Below are 19,742 nucleotides of genomic sequence, written 5' to 3' on the forward strand. Positions count from 1 at the left end.
TTTTCAAAGTGCCCGTCGCGCGACTTTGTTTCTTTCTTTTCGCCTTTCAAGGTAAGCCCAGGTCTATAATAGATGATTTAAGCATTGAGCCTTAAAAATTGATTAGAGTTAGGCGTTATTAATGTCCAGGCATTATACTTTCACTTTAAACGCCGAAGCGGTAAGAGTGTCCGGGAATTTTGCATTTACGTTTCTCTCTTTTCTCCACCCGAAGTTCGCGTTCACGAGCGACTCTCGACGCCTTTCAGAGTCCCTCGTGAAATAATTTGCGAGAATATTTATCGCGCACCGCTCGAGTCAACTGAAAGCATGATCCTGTTCCGAGGGTATTTCCTGGCTCTTCCGCGCCCGGGAGAAAAATACCCGGCCTCTAGAAAACGCTGACTTAGGAAGCGGGCGCGGCTGAAAAGGGGACTATTTTCCGCGCTATATGCGAGTGCCGGCGAGTTTTTGGGATCGATAAAGTTCACCGTCCCCGTCGTCCTCGTGATTCACTTTCGCGAGCGATTCGTGGACGTGTCGTCTTGTCGCGTTAATGGTGAAACGTTCCGGCGAGGAAGAGAGAGAGAGAAAGAGAGCGCGTGCGATAAAACGAATTATGAGAACATCGCGATCGATTGGTGTCGCGCGAACGAACATCGAGGGCCCGCGAGAGCGCGAACTGATGAATCAGTCCGAGTATCACGAAATACTCCGTTCACTGTTCAACGTTTAACACGTAGTGTAATTCAGCGCGTATAATATGTGTAAGGGAAACTTTCCTGGGGAGAATCAAAAGTAGCAGACAATATGCGCGATGCGAAGAAGCACAATTTCGTTAAAGGCTGTAGAATATAGCGACAAGTATCGAAATAATCTAACTATCGTGCGCCTCACTTCACTAAAACGTTCACGAGAGAATGTTTTTATCCCTTTTTGTCTTTCGTAGCAAAAAGATCGGCATTTTCATAAGTATCATAACTCATAATTGCACCCCCCCTTAAGCATCATATATCTCAGAAATATCATAAATCATAATTGTCATAAGCAACATATATCATAAATATCATAAGTCACAATTATTGCAAAATATCATCAGAAAATATCATGAAAATATCAGAAAATATCATCAGAATATCATCAAATATCAGAAGTTATAATCGCTATGAATATCATATATCATTTGAATATGCGAAAATGTGTAAGATCAGTTCCCTGGAGCGGAGAAAAATGTGTAGGGAAGAAACTATTCTGAGAGAAAAAGGTATCTAAGAGACATAAGTAACACTTATTCTGTGGATGCTAATAACATGTTTACTCGTTTACTGCTAATAACATGTTTACATCTTAAAAATACTTTATGCACTTGTATAAAATATTTTTAAAATAGAGGAAAATACATTTTCTTAAAATCTTAAAAAATTTGCATATTTTAACTTGAGCTGTCAAAATCATCGATTAACATTACTATGAAGGTGTCCACGCTACGCTGTGCGAGACAAATAAATTGTAATAGAATTAATAGCTGTTTATTTATATGTTTTATTTTAGAACATTGTTATTGTATTTTAGTTTTTCACGAAAGCTATTTATTCTGTTGGGATAAAAGAATTTAGATTCAAATAAATAATATGTTATTGGGTCACCCACCGAAAGAAGTATTTTCTATTCTTTAGATATTTTTTCTCTCGATGTATCTCTCGTGAAAGCGTCAAACGCGTATTACGTACGCGTCAAAATTTACTATCATCACCGTGAAACATGTCGTTGAAGCAATTACTGCGCTTTCAATATTGAATACTAAACGACTCAATTGTCCGCGACTTCGGAACTGACCTTGCTGCCAATCAGTGCGATTTGTTACTACGCATGCATCGAATAGTGGAACACTTTGTGAGTGTTTGAGATTCAATATTCACCATTTCGTTGAATTCGGCCAATGTCGAGCTAGGTCCACCCACGCGTCCAGCCGGTCACCGTCCACCAGGACCAGCTGCATCCTGCATCGTCCACCCTCCGTCCCGTATTGTCCCATGTCGTCCCACGTTGATTGCACTTTGCTATCAGTGCACTTTATCGCAGTAACACTGCGATGCGATTAATATTCACGACTCGGCGCTGTTTAGCGGATTAACCGCGCCATCGGCGAAGATTGTTGATTTATCACGGAGTTTATCGGGACTTGAATTAGCGCGAGATGAAAATCGCGAAAACGCGACGAATAGAAATGTAATAATCGCGCAGCAAACGTGTCATTTATGAGATATCGCGACCGTACGAATCGATTGTTAATTATCCTTCTTTTCGTTAACGTCGAAAATTTCGATAATATCGGATGCACGAGCCGACGTTTGCCGACACACTCACGACAGAGTCTAAATTCAACAACTCAGGAGTAAAATCTCCCAAGTGCTTTGACGTATTCACGGCTATGTTTATGAATGGGCTAAGTGTATGAATGGGCAAAAACTCTTTGTTTACATTCCCGGGGGGCCTACGCTTTGTCACAAGCAACCTTTGTCAGCTATCTCACGGAGACGCGATATGTTGCACAAAAAAATAATTGTCGCGCCTCTCTATGACGAAACTATCAGCAACACGCGGAGTGATTCCGCGAACAAAACGATTGCGGGTAAAACCGTTACGTCGAATTGTTTCGCAGCACTCTTGCGAAGTGTACTTCCGCGTTTACGTATCTCGGTTTAGTTCGTGCAATCGCGTATACATAAACACGCGTCCGACAAATCCGAATTAATAATCGTGACAATCGCCGCGCATCAGCTCGGGCGAAATAAGCCCGAATTCGACGAACAGTGGCGTAATTTCAACAAATACGCTTTATACACCTTTCTCAAGACAACTAGAGATCACACCGAATAAATAAGTCGGTCAATTCAATTCGCTCAAGTGTTAATTCCACAGCTTGAGCCGAATGCAAGGATAAGCAAATATGGGACGTTCAATTCGTACAAACATATTTCATCAAGATCAAGAGTTAGATATTAATATCACAAGTGAAATAGTAAAATCTCTACTAGAACGATATAAACGTTAGAAGTGATCTCTTGATTGCTTTGAGCTTGTATATTTTTTAAACGGCACATACATGTATAAAAGCTAGCATGCAATGTAAATCGCATTGATTTAAGTGAACACCTTCGTAAAAGCACCATCTAACCATTACCACAAATCGTAACCTTGCTTGACTCGTGTATCGACTTTTCAGACCGACGAGATAAAGAATCAATTTTTTTTCACAATCATTAACATTAATGTGCGCGAGCACTTTGACTAGGAGCCAAAGTTTTTATGCCAAAGACAAATATTTAATTATATTTCCATTATTTGAAAATTGCTCTCACACAGATATCACAAATACGAGTCTTCATATATTAAATAATCGCGCGAGTCAAAGAAGGTTAAATTCATTCATTTGTCATTTCTTCACTCACCGAACCATAGAAGATCTGAAGCCGTTCAACTGCGAGTTCTGCAACAGAAAGAGAGAGCGATTTGATTAGTTAGAGATCCAGGAATTCGATTTGCCTAACAAATACGCATGCCGATGGATTAACCCTTTGCGGTCGTAATTCGACTCCTTCTGACGGCTGTACGCCTGCTTCTGACAGCAAAGGATCGAGAGGAGAAAGACAGAGAGTCCGAGAACTCACCTTCGAGCCGGCTCTGCTAGACTCGAGCCTATCCTCAGGCACGGCTTCAGCATATCCACATCAGCATCAGTATCCGCATTTTCCTCCGCGATATGGACATAGTAAACTTCGTTAGATTTGAAACAAAAATTAGTTTTTCGATCAGTTCAAACACTAGAAGAATGTAGTCGGTAGAAGCTAATTAAGAATACGGAGATATATCGACCGTATTCCTTTCTTAAATTTATTACAAATGCGATATGGCTGTTACCTTTCGGATCTATGGCAGATCGCTGTCACTATGCTAATGACGGTGCCGCCACGACGAACGCGACACGTCCGTTCACGCGTTTCCATCAGCTCGGATTAATTTGAAAGCGCAGGAAACGACCAAGTATCTTATCCCGGGCGCGTTCCGTTACACGCTCGCAACGCTCGCTCGCGTCATTCTATCTAAAACGTCTTTAATATCTAATGAGCAACAAAGATAGAATGACGCTCGCGAGCATTGCGAGCCTGTAACGGAACGCTCCCCCCGAAACATGTCTTGGCACCACCGCGTCTGTGACTATTGTGTGATACAGCGCGCGCTCAGGTAAACAAATCTTCAAAACGACAACACGCGCGGTAGTGCGCGCAGTACCATTCATTCCGTTGACTCCTGAACATAGGGTGTCGTAAAATTAAGTATAATATTTCAAAAGCGTTCCGAATGATTTTTTTAGTATAGCATTAACCTTCGTTAAAAAAACGTTCGCGCGCGTTGAGTCACAGTTGTGCGATGCCTAGAGCTTTCCGTAAAAGCTCGCGTATATTCTGAGACTCGACTTAAAGTTGGAGACTCTCTAATACAAGAATTATTTATAATCCAGGGCTTCTTTTTTCTCACACGAGCTCATTAATTTCTTTGTATGCTAATTATCGCTCTGTACACATAGGAATCTCCACTTTCGCGCGTATTAAAGTCCCTATTTCTATGCTATGTATGTACATACACATTTTTTATGAATCTTAGAATCCTAGACTTTCCACGCAACCACACACGTGAGACTTGCGTTCTTCTTTCTCGCACATATACACGCACGCACACAGCTGTCGAGATGTCCACGAATCGTCCGGAAGCTCCGTCACGCGATCTGTCGTCCTTTCCGTCTTCGACACTGAAAAACGATGAATCCGTGAGAACCTTTGAAGCATGTAAAGAACGCGTTTAGAAAAATCGGTCGTTCATCGAGGAAGGACGAGAGCAGAGAGGCGATTGTGAAATATTAATTTGAAAAAAAAAACGGCAAAAAGCAAAGAAAGTGAGATCGCCCCGACGGTGCTTCGTTATCGAGACACTTATGTATATTACCGAATATATTAACACGAATTTTCGAGGGGAATGCAAAGGGTTCAATTGTCGGGCGCCGAGAAGACGAGCGTCCACTTGAAGATGAGAGATAATTCGACGTAATTAGTTTCTTACGATGTTTTTATCCCGTGTACTAGATCTTTATATACATATATATATATATATAAATATATACACACACATATATATACATAAATAAGAGAGAAAAATATATCGTACTACACCCCCGTGGGGTATGTGTGTGTATGTGTGTCGTTGGCACTCGATCGCCAGAAAATGAGATCGCGCAGAGATGAGCTACGTCTCCTCCTCCCTTTCCCCCTCTACCCGTCCCGGCCCCGTAATAGCGTGTAACGTGACGTATTTGTGTGAATTTTGTCATTTTACTAAGAAACGTATTTGCCGTGATTACAGAAGCAACTTCTTATAATATACATATATACATACGTATATACACACATACATACATATATATAATATATATATATATAATGTGCATACATCCAGCTCCCGCGCTTGGCGTTTTGTTTCACAAGACCGAAAACTTTTTCAAATTATCACGATTCAGTAAAGAAGATGTAACTGTAAAATGTAATCAATAAAGAGATTTTGCCTAATACCTGCTGACTCGTTTATTGCCGGACGACGCCCGCGGCTTCTCAACTGCGTCGTTCCTCTCCTCAATTCGTGATCCGCGGGAAACTGTCTGCACGGCAAATGAAGACAAAGTATTCACTCCTGGATGTCTGTTGACGCTTCTCGAAATTGAAGTCTCGAAGTGAGATTGAGATCACTGTTACATAGAAAAAGGATTAATTGATGATCATTTAAGGGAAAATAGAGATACCTCTGACTTGCCGTCGACTTATATCAGTTGAAAATAAAAATTTTGTCGTAACCGTTTCGCGAGTCGTGCCCTCGTTGTAAGTCATAATGGCGGCTCGATCATCATCAATGGTGTCATCTAACGGCATCGAGGAGAAACTCGGTAAGAAAGATTTTACCGACATTATTACCGACTTTTTTATTAGTTCCGAATTCTCTCTCTCCTCTGTGAGGCGCCACTGTCTGCTTGAAAGACGAGATCATAGTACGACTCAACGACAAGTCAGGCTAAAAAGTAGAGATTACTTCTCTATTCTTCAGTAACGCGATCGAACAACGAGTTGGATAGACTTTCCTCTCGTGATACGAACCCAAGTAGAACAACGTTATCTTAAAGTATTTCATTTTACTATGTGAAATTAGGTTAGGATAACTTTATTTTCGGTAAAAAAGTTAAGTTTGTGTTTACTGAAAGAGTTATCTAATGTCCGCCCGAAAGGTAACTTTTAATATCCAAAAAGATATCATTTAGATATAAAAGTATCAAGCTGGTACATGGATACAAATTAAATATATACTAAATGATAACTGTAAGATGCGTAAATGAACTAGCTATTAACCAACTGTAAACTGTTATTTAATCAATGTTATATTAATGGAGACAAATTATTGACATTGACTTGGTATCTTATAGATACGTTCAAAAAGTTAACTTCAAGAACGTTAACCATTAGGCAACCTGTTCTACTTGGGAATCAGAGATCACTCATTCCGCCTCGTTGACAAATTCAATTTGAATTATTACAATTTAATCTGAGCAGGACTTTGTGGTGTGACGTATTCGAAGAAAAAAATCTGCCGAATTGTAAAACTATCGATACGCATCTTCATTTGATGACATCAAAGAGGTTAATCGATCCTTCGACAAATGAGAGAATCGAGCTTCGATTAGCTAGTCGAACGTTAACCTTATCTGCGTGACAAGTGATATGTTGTACGATATGTGATGAGGATATAAATAGGGGATTGTTTTGATCGTGAAATCTACTATGTTAATTTCGTCTGCACTCCCTATAATGCACTGTTATTCATAGTGGTAATTAAAATACTATATAAGATCGAAATAATCGCCTCAACGGTTCACTCACGGTTGTGACGAGTAACCTCTAACACACGTTCCAGATGCTTTGTTTAAGATACGGAAGGAATTTTAATACTCCATCGCTGTTCAACATGCTCCTGAGAGCTTTTTCTTTACGTTGTAGCAGCAACAGGAGCACGAGTTCTTATGTCAACGCCAATGGCGATTCCATGGACGGTACGTAACGAAATTCAGGTTTTCATCATTCTGTTTTCAATAAAAGTTCATGTTAATGTTGTTAAAATAAGTCAAATGTGGAGTCAAATTGATTGTTGACAACATTACTCTAAGAAGGACATTGCTGTTGAACTTGATAATGCACAATATTAGACTAATGAGTTGCTTCTTCAATGATAGCGTCATCGTCTTTAATCTTGCTAAACTATACAATGTCAAAGGAGAGGCTGTTAACTCACAAGTTTGCTTAGATGTCATGATGAACTATACAATGTCAAAAGAGAGAGACTGTCTATTTACGAGCTTGCATAGATATCACAGTGAACTATACAATGTCAAAAGTAGAATTACTGACTCACAAGTTTGAATAGATGCCATAATAAACTACTATATCAAGAAAAGAACTATTGACTCATCAGAACATGCATAGATTTCATATTATTCTATAGAATTGTATCAAGATTAATTTTTATTTAATTCAAACTTGTTACTTATTAACTTACATGTCTGTCAAAGGAACATGACTGATACATGTACTTAACCGATATCACATGAATACATTGAGGAAGCATAATTATATAAAATATAACATACAGATGTTCAGACCAACATGCTGGATGCCAACTCCAATTGGGAGTTACTAACACCAAATGGTTTTCGATTTTATCTTCCTGGAAGTGTTGGACTTGCATGGCTAGACGTTACAACTACTGCCCAAATGAAGACTCAATTTCTTGAAGCATATGATGATGAGAAATTTGAGAAGTTATTGAACAATAGAGATAAATCAAATGACAGAAAGTGGAAAACTGTACATTCAACATTGAAGTATATGGCGCAGGAATGTCCTGTTCTCTTACACAAGAGTATCGAGGAACTATTTCCAGGAACAATCTTAGACCTGGCTGCTTCAGATCTCACTATCATAACTATTAGTCAAAAAGCAAATCCTAAGTCACTTAGATGGCGTACAGACGTCGAAACAGAAAAATTAGCCAAATATGTGAGTCACACGATTACATAGTGTAGTTAAGATTTTTGTTTCTTCGTCGTGAGACTTTTGACTGATAACGTCAGAAGCGAGAAAATGCATAACTAAAATTCTCGTAAAGTAAGTCTAAATAAAAAGATATCCAAAAAAATAACACTTGTAATCGATTGAGCACATCACTAAAATATTCTAAATACTGATTTTCAGAGAAAAAAGAGAATATTTGAAGTATTTTGGAAGTGTGCTTAATCGATTGTAAGTGTCATGAAATTTTTTGGATGTCTTTATTTTTACATATTTTGCACGAATTTTGGACATGTATTTCCTTGCTTCTGATGTCATAAATCAAGAGTGTCGCGACGAGAAGCCAGGAGAATAAAATATAGCAGATTGCAATAAGAGATACGTGTATACACTACTAGCCTGTTAGTTTGTTCTAGCGGCTGTGGATATTTGCCTAAAGCTCAAAATGGATGGTTACTGGGCAGACTTTATCAATCCGTTCAGCGGGCAGCCTTACTTCACACCGCGGAAAGATAGTAATCTCTACAAAACTGACGAACGTTTTCGCTGTCTAGGATTTAAAGTAGAACAAAAGAAAAATTGCAGAGTCATCGCGTGTGACGACAGCCCGAGAAATTTTGTTGGTATGTACAGACATATGACTGCATCTAAGTGCATGCGATCCGAGCAGCGCAAAGCATCGGGTCATTGTTGAATCTAGTCAGACTCTCATATATGTGCTGCTAGGTAACGATTGAAAATGGAACAATAATCTGCGTTCATCGAGATATGGGTATTTTGATACTTAAAACGCTACTCTGACAATCAGAAAAATGTTTGTAGCATCCAGTTTACATTTCGATTTTTCTCTTCAATTTCAGGAAGTCTTTACACGACAGCTCCGCCTAACACTAAGCTTTTAAAAGAATTAATATTCGATGAACAATGAATGTACAAAAATGAGTGTTAATTTGCAATTGGTTAGATCTCAGCAAGATTTTAAATATGTTCGCGTGTCTGTGAGATTGAACGATATCTTCAAACTATGCACAAAGTGCGGCCTTTGATTGTATTACGGTGAATAATGTGCGCATCAAAATGTTTTCAGTCGATATATATATATTTAATTGATAGTCGAATACTCGCATTCTTTTTTGAATTCATAAACCTATGTTCCTCTGTGAAGAATAAACGTTTTACTTTACAACGTGTTGCGGCATTCGCATATTTTATTTGGTAAAAATATACCCTCTTAAAATCGCCATGGGTGTGAGTAAAATAAAATATTATCTTATTCAGGATAATATATATATCTACGATAAATTCGCGAGACCGCTTATAAAAATGCTACTCCCATCACAAACATCCGTCACTATTGTCCCTTTAAGCTAGAGAAACGTTAAATATCAAGATCGTAAAGCTATATTTTCGCCACACATTCAAAGCAAAACGCGTCCGTCTGATTGTCTTGCGTTAAAGGATTGTGTTGAAGGAGAAACTGACGGAATCACATGGCCGCGCTTCGCGTTCAACGCATGCCAAACACTGGTGAGAATACAGATTGCAATAGAGATAATTCGATAGACATCACAATTCGTACAGCATATAATTACGATAACTAATATCTAAGTAATCACACGAAAGCTAATTACGTTTCCGACGAAGAACGATAAAAGTGGATCGAGTCCGCTTTCTCGCGTCTCGTCGATTATTAAGGATAAATTAAGAACTCCAACGCAGATGTAACTTGACAAAATTCTAACGTCTGCATAGATGTGCCTAACGACTCTTCTGCTCTCCTTAGCTCGATCGAGTGAAACGTCTGCTAATTAAAGCGATCGCTAAGTGCACGCCTGTCATAATCGGAACGACGCGTCCTATTGCAGCAGCAACGAGGAACGTGTGTCAGGTCACAATATGTCTTAATGTGTAGTCGGGCTAATGACTTACAGATCATAGGTAACTTGGTACCACCGGCAGTACGAGCATTACGCGCTTATGCGCGCTAATGAGCCTTAATAGTTACAGTCATACGCTTATTGTACAAATTAATGTATATTGTGCTTATTCGCAATACTCTCTCGGGGTGTTACTAGGTCGGGTCTCTTTTATCTCACGCACAAATTCGATTGCACCATCTTTGCTAGTCACTAACTACAACTAATTAAATATATTTTCCTGTACTTATATATATATTTTTTTTTGTGCCATCAAAACCCGTATTAATAGTCAATATTTGAAACTTGCCTTGAGTGAGATACTCAGATTTCTGTGATATGTGAGATACTCACTGTATTAATAGTCGTTATTTGAAACTTGTCTGAAGATACTCAAATTTGAATTTAATTTTAATCTAATTCTGCAGATTTCTCAGCAGAATCGTAATTACAAACATAACATTGCGTATCTTATATGATCCAAATAAAAAACTCCAACTCTACTGATTTTTGAGTATCTCACAATGAGACAAGTTTTAAATGATAACTATTAATATTAAGGCCCAAGATTTTTAGAGAGACACGAGATAATAAAAACTAATTAGCCGAGTTTATATCGGTGCAAACTGTTACTTGCTACTCATTAGTATATTCATATTCAACACATATGCGTGATTCGTGTATGACACACGATAACAACTGCAAGAACTCTTCTGTATACTTCGCTAAAGATAAGAGATTTCAGTTTTTTTTTTTTGGCAAAACGGCTGCTCGTCAGTATGGATACGATGTGTCCCACGGAGATAATCGAGCAAGTGCAGCACGAGGTCGCAAACGGAAGTACACTCAGTCAACTTCCAATTTACGGAAGGAGCCGCATATCCCGCCGAACTCTTCGTTGTTGGCCGCTTGATAGTCCTTCGGCGAGATCTCGATGTGCATGTCGTCGAGAGCCATGAGCTGGTCTCTCTGCTGCTTCAGGTTCTTTTTAAATTCGGCTGGAACACGTACGTTATGACGTGCGTTATGAATTATGGATGACAACGGCAATAGCGAAAAGAGATCCGCGAATGGACCGAAGGCACAAATTGTATTTGTATTCTGAACGACTTCTGCAACTCGTCGAATAAATTACTCGACCGAGCGATATACATATCTTCTTCTCTCGAATAGAATGTATTATCTGAGCTGAAAATTGTGAAATTCTCTTCATCTTCGCGCATTTCTTCCAGATCAGAAGATTCTTTCGCGACGATCGCTCTACGTGCGGCCTCTCCAAAGTAGATAAAAAGGAGCAAGTTACCAGAACTCGTTTACACGTACCGATCATTTCCGCGAGCGGCACCTCCCCGCCGTATTCCTTCGGCAGTATCTTGGGATCGATCGCCTCTCGCAGCTCGTCCATGTCCTTGTGTATCTGCGCGAGGAGCATCACAGAAAGATACGTTCACACGAACGGCCCCGTGCGAATTTACTCATATACTTAACATAATTCGCGTCGCTTACCATAACGCGCGCCTTGAGCTTGTCGTTGAGCAGCGAGATGGCGAACTCGATGATCTTCGCCACGCTACCGGGAATATTGATGAAGTGCGTCTCCTTGTGACGCATCGGCGTGCTGTTCTGTATGCACCTCAGCATATTGCGAATGTCCGTCAAGGACCACGCGCTCAGATGGCCCATCGTCAGTCCCGACTCGTCGTTGATGTGCGTGTAACCGTGCACCTGGTTCTCCTCGTCGTCCATCAGGGATTCCACCACCATGCTGTGGATTCGCGCCATGTGCACCGACGAGAACTTGTACGGGTCGAAACGTCCTGAGAATCAAGATCAAGGAGATACAAAATCGAGAAGATGTGCCAAGATCGTCAGAATTCAGACAACACGACAATTTTTATCGTTTTCCTCATACATCGAGCAATGCTCCAATTTATTTTTGCATGTACTTTGCACAAAAATATTTTGTGCGACTAATACGACGTAAACTGTAGAGAAAAAGTCGGTATTTTGTCGGTAAAATTTTCAAGTCTGGCATTCCTTTAATTTAACTAAGCTACTTTTCAAGACTTTGTAATATTCTTACCCGCGCACGACAAGATTACTTTGCGACCGTGCTGATCCCGCTTCGGCAAGGGCACCAGGTAGCCGCTGTCGACAATGACCTCGAGTTCTGGGTCTTCGATATCGAGCTTTTGGAACCAGTCGGGATAGAGCTGCCTGATGGTGAGATAGCGCTCCAGCATTTCTTGTGCCATCGGCAGACTGAACTTCTTTGTCCTGAGGAAACGCAGCAGGAACAACGAATCAGTGCGGCACTTCTTGATCGTTGGATGCTTCTGGATCCAATGGCGGAACTGCTTCAGCGTTTGCTCCCGTGTGTTATCATCCTCGCGCAGTTCCAGCCTAGCTGTCTCCAGTGTTTCTGTATTCAACGTGCTCCTGTATTCCTGCTCCTCCTCCTGCTCCTGTTGTCCTTCTGTCACCATCGTCTGAAAAATGAAGTAAAACACCCGATTATTGCTCAGGTAGCTGCAGGTAGAAACGTTTCCAAAACGTTTTACAAACAGTCATGAAACGTTACGCACTTTTAGAAAGCGTGTGTGAAATCAATATATGCTACCAGAATGATACCCAATTATTAATCCCCTTTAGCCGCTAACACTCTGGACAAACCTGGTTTCTCTTGCGACCAGCAGCGGTTGTTTATAGCTTTAGTTGCAAATTTCTCTTTCGAAATTATGGAGTGCAGGCAAGAAATTTAACTGCAACGCTGGTTACGAGAAAAACCAGTTCTTTTCTAGAGTCTCAATGACTAAGAACATGTCAATAATTGTTTTAGCCTGTATTTCGAGGAGAAGAAATATAATGAGGAGAAGAAATTAATGTTTATCCATATTCACGATCTTTTCTCAGCGTAGCGGAATACACGTTTAAGGAAAAGCAGTTCGCGAGGATTGAGACGTTCACTGTCGAACTCCTCGGTCTTCACTGAGACAATAAGTCGCTCCGCCGACTAATACGATTTTTTCTATTGCAAATCGTTCATGTCACAATCCAAGAAGACGTCTTCACGAGGTAAAAGATGAGAAATTGACGCGTTGAATGGAGACTTTTGGACGCGTGTATCGAGCGCTAAATTTCTGAGTATCAGGCTAAAACAACGTGACCATTCTCGTGGAAGAGAAATGTAGCTTGAAATTAAAGGGCATACTTAACGTTTGCTATACGCGCAGAATAGTGCAGCATAAGATACGGTCTTTCCTGTGAGATAGTCGATTTGCGCGTGAAACGCGGCAAAAATACGAAGAAAAGGCGCTAGCGTTAAAAGGACCAGGAAAAACCAAAGTGGAAATCTCGACTATGTTATCCCGGCTCGCTCGCTCTCTCGCCTGTTGCGGAATCGCTGATATGATATGGAGCGTAAAGAGAAAGCATCGGGCAGAGTGTCACGGTATCACAACGTATAGTTAGTCGGTCGAAGAATCATGTCAAGATAATGAAGACAGTTTCTAAAGGTGTTGAGCTCCTCGAACGGATTTCTCATTACGCGAGTATTCTAATGACGATCGCATTGAGCGATCACGCCGCGTCCCGAGTCGGCAGGCGTAGAAACTCGAGGCTCCTCGAGGAACTATCACCGAGAGACAGGCGGTCCTTATAATTCCGCGCGAGTTCGTGGCGCTTAAGCAACTCGCGGAACGAAAGCGAGACGTCGGCGACGTGGAGAAGCGCGCCGAAGGGACGTCGCGCAACGGGAACACGCGCGTTTCTATATTCGCCTGTATTCGCCGAGCGCACCCGACTTTCTATCCCATCGCGAGAAACGAAGCGCATAATACCGTAAACGTACGCGCGGATGCGATATCGTTCCTGTCCGTATCCCCGTGAGCGAACGGCGTGAGAGAGAGCGACGGTCGCGAAGCGCCAGCAGCTTTTGGAAATACCATATAGGGTGTCTGACGAGAAAAACTCTCGAGTAGATTGGGTCAAACTGAGCAACAAGTTCCTCATTTGCCATTTTGTGAAATTTTCAATTATCATGTAAGGAAGATTGGCGAATGATCGCGGCGTTCCGTTATATGCGCTTATGTCGCTTATATTGCTTATATCGCTTATGTATGCATTAGGTCAAAATAAAGAAAGAAAGTCCTCTACCATTTTACCAAGTAACCAGATATTTGAGTTATCGATTAAAGAAGATTATCCAACGATCGCGACCATCTTCTTTCGAGCTGATAACTCAAAAGTCTACATGATTATTTGCAAAAGGACTGGCAGAGGACTTTTTCCTTCAGTTTAATCTATCTATAAGCACGCAAGACAGCAGGCGTCGCCATCACAGCTCACGGCGCGTGATCACACACATTCACTAATCTTCTTTAATTAATAATTCGAAATTTTACGTGATTGCAAATGGAAAAACTTTTTACTCAGATTGATCTAATCTATTCGAGGGTTTTATATGTTATCATCGTCGAGCATCACGTTATCGCGCACGCGTCTTCGTCATCGATGAAGGAGGCGAGGCTATCGCGAAGAAATAATCGCGCGAACTCGATGGACGAGTTACGTTGATCCACTTTTACTCCACTCGCGCTCGCCGAACACTTTCGTAGACGAGTGCAACGAGAGAGGCTTATACTCTGCCAATGGCGGATAAACTTTAAATCGCGCCTCATAAGAAGCCCTAATTCGATCTCTCGAGCGATTCTGCAGTTCCGGCTTCGCGCTCCTTTCGTCCTTCCGACCTCCACTTTCTCTTCCTCCTCCACGCGCGTCTTTCTTCCAACCCCGCGCGAAATTAAACACTTACTTAATCGGGCATCAGCGATTCCGTCCGTCGATCTGTTAAGCAAGAAACATGATTTCGCTCTTGTCTCTCGAAAAATCCCTTTGTAACGAATAACTTATTCAATTTTCATTATTTCCTTACGCGTATATCGATAAGATTCTTGTTTCTGTACGGAAAGAACAATTCTCAGACCACACAAACTATTAAGAGATGTCTTAAGGACGCTCAAAAGACGTCTAAGAGAAACAGAATGGGAATCTTTAAGACATCTTTTGGTAGTTTGTATTGTCTGAGTTCCGTTAGTGCAACTGAACTTTCTTGCCTGGTAAAAATAGGGATCAGATGAAAAACTCGGTTATAGGAACAGAAAGATTGCTGCAGGAAGTTTCTACTCAGTCAATCGTTCTCGCTGATTGCAGCCGACTTCTAATACAGCTGAGTGTTCAGACAAACGTTTCCGGTTGCGGTAAACAGAAACATCATTTCACGCGGCCGAATTTCCATCTAGTCCCTATTCGGTTGCACAAACTGGTATTTCTTTTTCTTCGCGCGGATATACTTTGATTCGCAATCGTGCGTGCTTTCTCTTCTTTCTCCTCCTCATTACTCGGCTAATTACTTGCAAGTAACCGCGAAGGGACTTCTCAATCGACACAGGGACATTGCGCACTCGGCAAGTGAAGAATGGATCCGTTTCATTTACTTTCTCTTATGTCTTCCCTCCTCAGACTGGTCCTCGTCCTCTTCGACCGCCTTGCTCCCGATCCAGCTGGACGTTCGATCGGGATGTTACTCGGCCGGGTCCCGTCAAGTCACCCAGCCGATCGGCAAGGCTTGACTCTCGGGCTCTCTCGGGTCACGACTCGCACTGGTTTTGATTAGCACTCGGTGACTCGAAGAACGTGTACTATTTCCGCGACGATGAGCGACGCAGCGACGTCGAATCGACGAGCACCAGCAGGTGCGAAACGGGAGAGACAGAGAGAAAGACGTGAACAGTCGGACGATGTGCACCGAAGTAACCCGGTTGCTCGGCCGGCTGGTCAATTTAAGGAGGGATCGTCATGGCGGTGCCTAGCTCTCGCGTCGGACGGACTCTCAGGACCTTCACCTACATCCCGACGACACCCGGCACGACGCGTTCCCCGTCTCTCGCGGCGGATAGCGCGAGAAGTGTTGGCTACGTGTGAGTACATGCAAGTGCACGCGCGAATAACTCGAGAAGATCCTGAGAGATAGCGGTATGATCGACGATCGAACGGAAGACTTTAATGAGCTCGCCGAGACTTGTATCAATAATCATTACTCGGAATAATCATTACTTGTCTCTCGAGTAAGATCTTCGGATCCGTGTTTAAAGTTAGATGCGAATTTTTCAGCTGAACCTTTCGCGACTGTTAACGTAACGTCGTCTATATTATATGATTTATGTAAAAAACTCAACTCTAAATACACAACAACTATTATATGCTGACTTTACACCGTTTTTACGTTCTTATCTATAATTGAATAATGAATTTCAGTCGAACGACTCTCGAGAGATTAGAATCTATTTGGTTAGAGTCTGATTAAATGATAGTCCGCAGAAAACGAGTCATTTTTCTCGTTGATTCAGGAGGATTATTATACTGCGGACAGCACAAACTTTTCAAAGATCCCTGGTAAAAAAAGTTTATAGAGAACGATAGAATAAAATTCTATCGTTTTCTATCGTTTTGAATATGGATTTTGGTTCGTAAATTCACAAATGTGAATAGTATTCTATCGTATACAATAGAAAACAATAGATAGAATTTCTATCGTCACTGTCCTATATAATACAAATAGAACCCAATTCTTATAGTACCGAATAAAATACGATAGGATTTATATCTGATGCTCGCGAATGCTGACGCTTGCGAACGATAGAGCTTATGGAAAACAATACAAATTGATAGAAATTCTATCGTTCTCAATTGTTCTCTATCAAGTTTTCTTACCAGGGATGTCTAAAAGACATTCCACGTTTTCAAAGTACCTTTTTGTACTCTCTGATGGATGAGAGAGATTCATTATTATTTCAAAAGTCAAGCGCGACGCTATGATCAATTTTGACTCATTTTCCGTCAAAACGAGTTTGTTTTTTCCTCGTTAAAAGCACGTTTCGTGAAACACCTTTGCAGTGGTTACCTAACGAGAGTGTTAATCGATTCAAATTTCAGTTGTCTAAAATAATCGACAAGTCGATAGTCAAAACTCATCAATCGTCATATACAAAGTCACGAGTAACTCAATTGATTGATGAATTTAATTATTAATCAAACTTTTATTTCATTGATTGCCGACTAATAATTAATTTTGTCAATCGACTAAATTATTCGTGACTACATGTATGACGCTTGATCTGTCTTGATTTGCCGATTGTGTGTCAGTGAAATACAAATTTTCACCGATTAATGTCCAACACTGACGAACAAACCGATCCATCTCGTGTGGTGTCTACGCACCTGTAAGAGATTGCGCGACGAATGTAAGATGTCAACTGTCGGGAAGAGCCAACCAACGAGTATTAACTCATAACGCGCGCGTAATGCCGATGATGTCGGGTTATATCCGTGTATATCCATGCGTCTCACGCGCGTGTGCATGATCCTCATAAAGCCAAATCAAGAGGATCGAATCGAGCAGCTGTAATTTGGCTTCGAGGGCACCGCGATGAAATACAAATGTTCCAATCTTTAATCTCCCCACGCGCATGCAATCCCTGGTAGCACAGTTAGGGCAATATTGGCTACAAATCGAGCTCCAATATATTCAATATCGGCCCAATATTGTAAAGTAGACGCATTTTGTAGCCAATATATTATAATAATAGAATTCCGAATATTGGTAATTCATTTGTTATCAATATTCTACATATTGTGTTATAATGGGCAAATATATTTCCAATGTATATTAATATTGATACAGTCATGGCTTGACCATTTATTTATATTTTATTTATAACCAATATTGGCTACATATCAGCTATATATCAGCTATATCGGTCCCATGTATGCCAACAAACTGTGCTGCCAGGGATCCTTTAGATTTCATTCTCTTGAATAGGATATCCCGGGACATCTTGTGGGGATGTGCCCCTTGCTTCTCCTCACGCTAATGATACACGATTTGGACAATTCCACGAGGTTTCGCGCGAGGAAAGAAAGCCCGTTTCGCGAATTGACTGCGAATTTCTTCTCCGTCGAGCTGGCGGACGCGTTCCGTCGAGTTCGTGGGAGTCTCTCGCTGGCCGACTCGAATTAAAGTATCGCCCCGGCCGGTGTGTTACTTTCCTCGGCGTAAAAAGCGTCGAACGAGCGCAACGTCGTCCGCGCTGGGAGATTCACTTTCTTCTCGTAATCTTCCATTTTGCTTTCACCGCTCTTTCGAGCGGAGATCGCTCGCGGATCGCTCCGATGGGTATCACGATCGTTTCTCACCCCGACAACATCCAACGACCAACATCATTACTCGCTCTTTACGAGCCTTTGCGCGATTGGCTTTTAAAAAAATATAATCTCATTCTTTACGGGATCCTTTTGCGCCGTGGACTCTAGAGGATTCTTCTGAACCCAAGAGAAAAATATTTTCAAAAAGGAAGAAAAAGGAAGAACTCAAAAAGTACAATATTTATAATTTTTTAGATATTTTTTCTCCAAGGACCATGTCTATTTTAACGAAGAAGAATAATATTGTGCTTAGAACGTATTTCTTGGTTTGAAAAGAATCCTCTTGAGATTATATTTTTTTGGATGTATTGATAAAAAGTCAAAAGGCCCAGCGAGTAATTTCCTCCCATATGTTTTTGCTCTTTTGATCCGACACAAATCGCGTCGAGACTTTTTTATCTTTCCTCGTCGTGCTGATTCCTCTTCAAGCACGAAAAGACATGCGCTCGCGAATGGAGTCGTTTTTGACGAACGCGGAAGATCGAGAATGACCGTTCAATGCGTTGACATTGAACTTGGTCGCTTAGCACATGAAAAGCATTATGCGAGCATTTTCAAAAGGATGCTGAGCGTGTCTGAACTTGAGAATATCTTGTGATGTTTTGAGCTTTTCGAACACAGGTTTCTTCTTACGATTTGTCTTGGCAAAATGAGCGTTTTCGAGACACGTAATATTTCTCTTTCAAATCATACACATAGCATCGTAGAATTTGTCTGAATTAAGACTCCTGGTCCCTCGCCGCGGTCATCTTGACTTATACGTCAGAAATGCGAAGAAATGCGTGTGCTGAAACTCTCGTAAAGTACCTCGAAATACAAAGATATATCCAAAAATGATACTCGATTAAGCACACCTCCAAACACTTTCCTTCTGCTTCAACAATCAGTAAATAACCGTAAAATTAACGTTACCAAGTAATGATATGTCGAGTGAAAAGGAAGGTATGTCACGTTAATTTTACGGTTATTTATTGTTGTGTATTTTAGCAACGTGCTCAATTGTTTGCAAGTGTCATTTTGTGGATATATCATTTTTATTTTGACGTACTTTGCGGAAATGTTGGACATGCCTTTCCTCGTTTCTGACGTCATCAATCAGGAGTTCCGCGGCGTGAGGGACCAGGAGATCTCTCGAACTCGTTTCCGATTTAACGATTTCAAATTGCGAGAGCGACGATTTCAACATTAACAAAAGTGAAAAGGGGACAGTTACGACATCGGTAAAATTTAGCGTTTCGCCGTGGAGACACGTAAGTTAATACGGAAGTCCGGGAAGCGAATAAACGGTGCTTCACCGGTCGAGCCGGTCGGGCGATTTGATTCTGCCTTTTATCCCGTGAAGTTAATTCGCAAATACTAGAGCCGGACGTGCCGCATGCCTGGCTGCCATTATGGCCACGTCAATTATTGCGTAATCGATCGC

The 19,742-nt window shown here is 41.1% G+C and overlaps 2 protein-coding genes and 1 long non-coding RNA gene across 5 annotated transcripts; 1 reads left to right on the forward strand and 2 right to left on the reverse strand.

The window, feature by feature from the left end:
• Positions 1–2,340: 2,340 nt before the first annotated feature.
• On the reverse strand, positions 2,341–5,911 carry LOC116847721. The gene is made up of 5 exons (XR_004378815.1): positions 5,831–5,911; positions 5,604–5,776; positions 3,901–4,789; positions 3,651–3,756; positions 2,341–3,469 (listed from the first exon to the last, which is right to left on the reverse strand). It is a non-coding gene; the product is annotated as an uncharacterized LOC116847721 (long non-coding RNA).
• A 218-nt stretch (positions 5,912–6,129) lies between these two features.
• LOC116847719 (methylmalonic aciduria and homocystinuria type D homolog, mitochondrial) lies at positions 6,130–9,324 on the forward strand. 3 transcript variants are annotated; one of them, XM_032823018.1, is made up of 6 exons: positions 6,133–6,307; positions 6,503–6,904; positions 6,991–7,126; positions 7,723–8,129; positions 8,548–8,764; positions 9,002–9,324. In XM_032823018.1, the coding sequence occupies exons 3-6, from the start codon at positions 6,991–6,993 to the stop codon at positions 9,067–9,069; spliced, it is 828 nt and encodes a 275-aa protein (XP_032678909.1). In that variant the 5' UTR covers positions 6,133–6,307; positions 6,503–6,904; the 3' UTR covers positions 9,070–9,324. The 3 variants fall into 3 exon arrangements, with proteins under 3 accessions (XP_032678911.1, XP_032678909.1, XP_032678910.1); XM_032823019.1 differs by having other exon boundaries at positions 6,630–6,904; XM_032823020.1 differs by lacking the exon at positions 9,002–9,324 and adding an exon at positions 8,868–9,001 and having other exon boundaries at positions 6,130–6,904.
• On the reverse strand, positions 9,222–15,995 carry LOC116847718 (clavesin-1). The gene is made up of 5 exons (XM_032823016.1): positions 15,553–15,995; positions 12,141–12,546; positions 11,564–11,874; positions 11,381–11,474; positions 9,222–11,055 (listed from the first exon to the last, which is right to left on the reverse strand). The coding sequence occupies exons 2-5, from the start codon at positions 12,541–12,543 to the stop codon at positions 10,904–10,906; spliced, it is 960 nt and encodes a 319-aa protein (XP_032678907.1). The 5' UTR covers positions 12,544–12,546; positions 15,553–15,995; the 3' UTR covers positions 9,222–10,903.
• Between the last annotated feature and the right edge of the window lie 3,747 nt (positions 15,996–19,742).

The sequence above is a fragment of the Odontomachus brunneus genome, unplaced genomic scaffold, assembly GCF_010583005.1.
Source record: "Odontomachus brunneus isolate Ranch 3 - 2012 unplaced genomic scaffold, Obru_v1 Obru_scaffold_082, whole genome shotgun sequence".
Classification (NCBI taxonomy): domain Eukaryota; kingdom Metazoa; phylum Arthropoda; class Insecta; order Hymenoptera; family Formicidae; genus Odontomachus; species Odontomachus brunneus.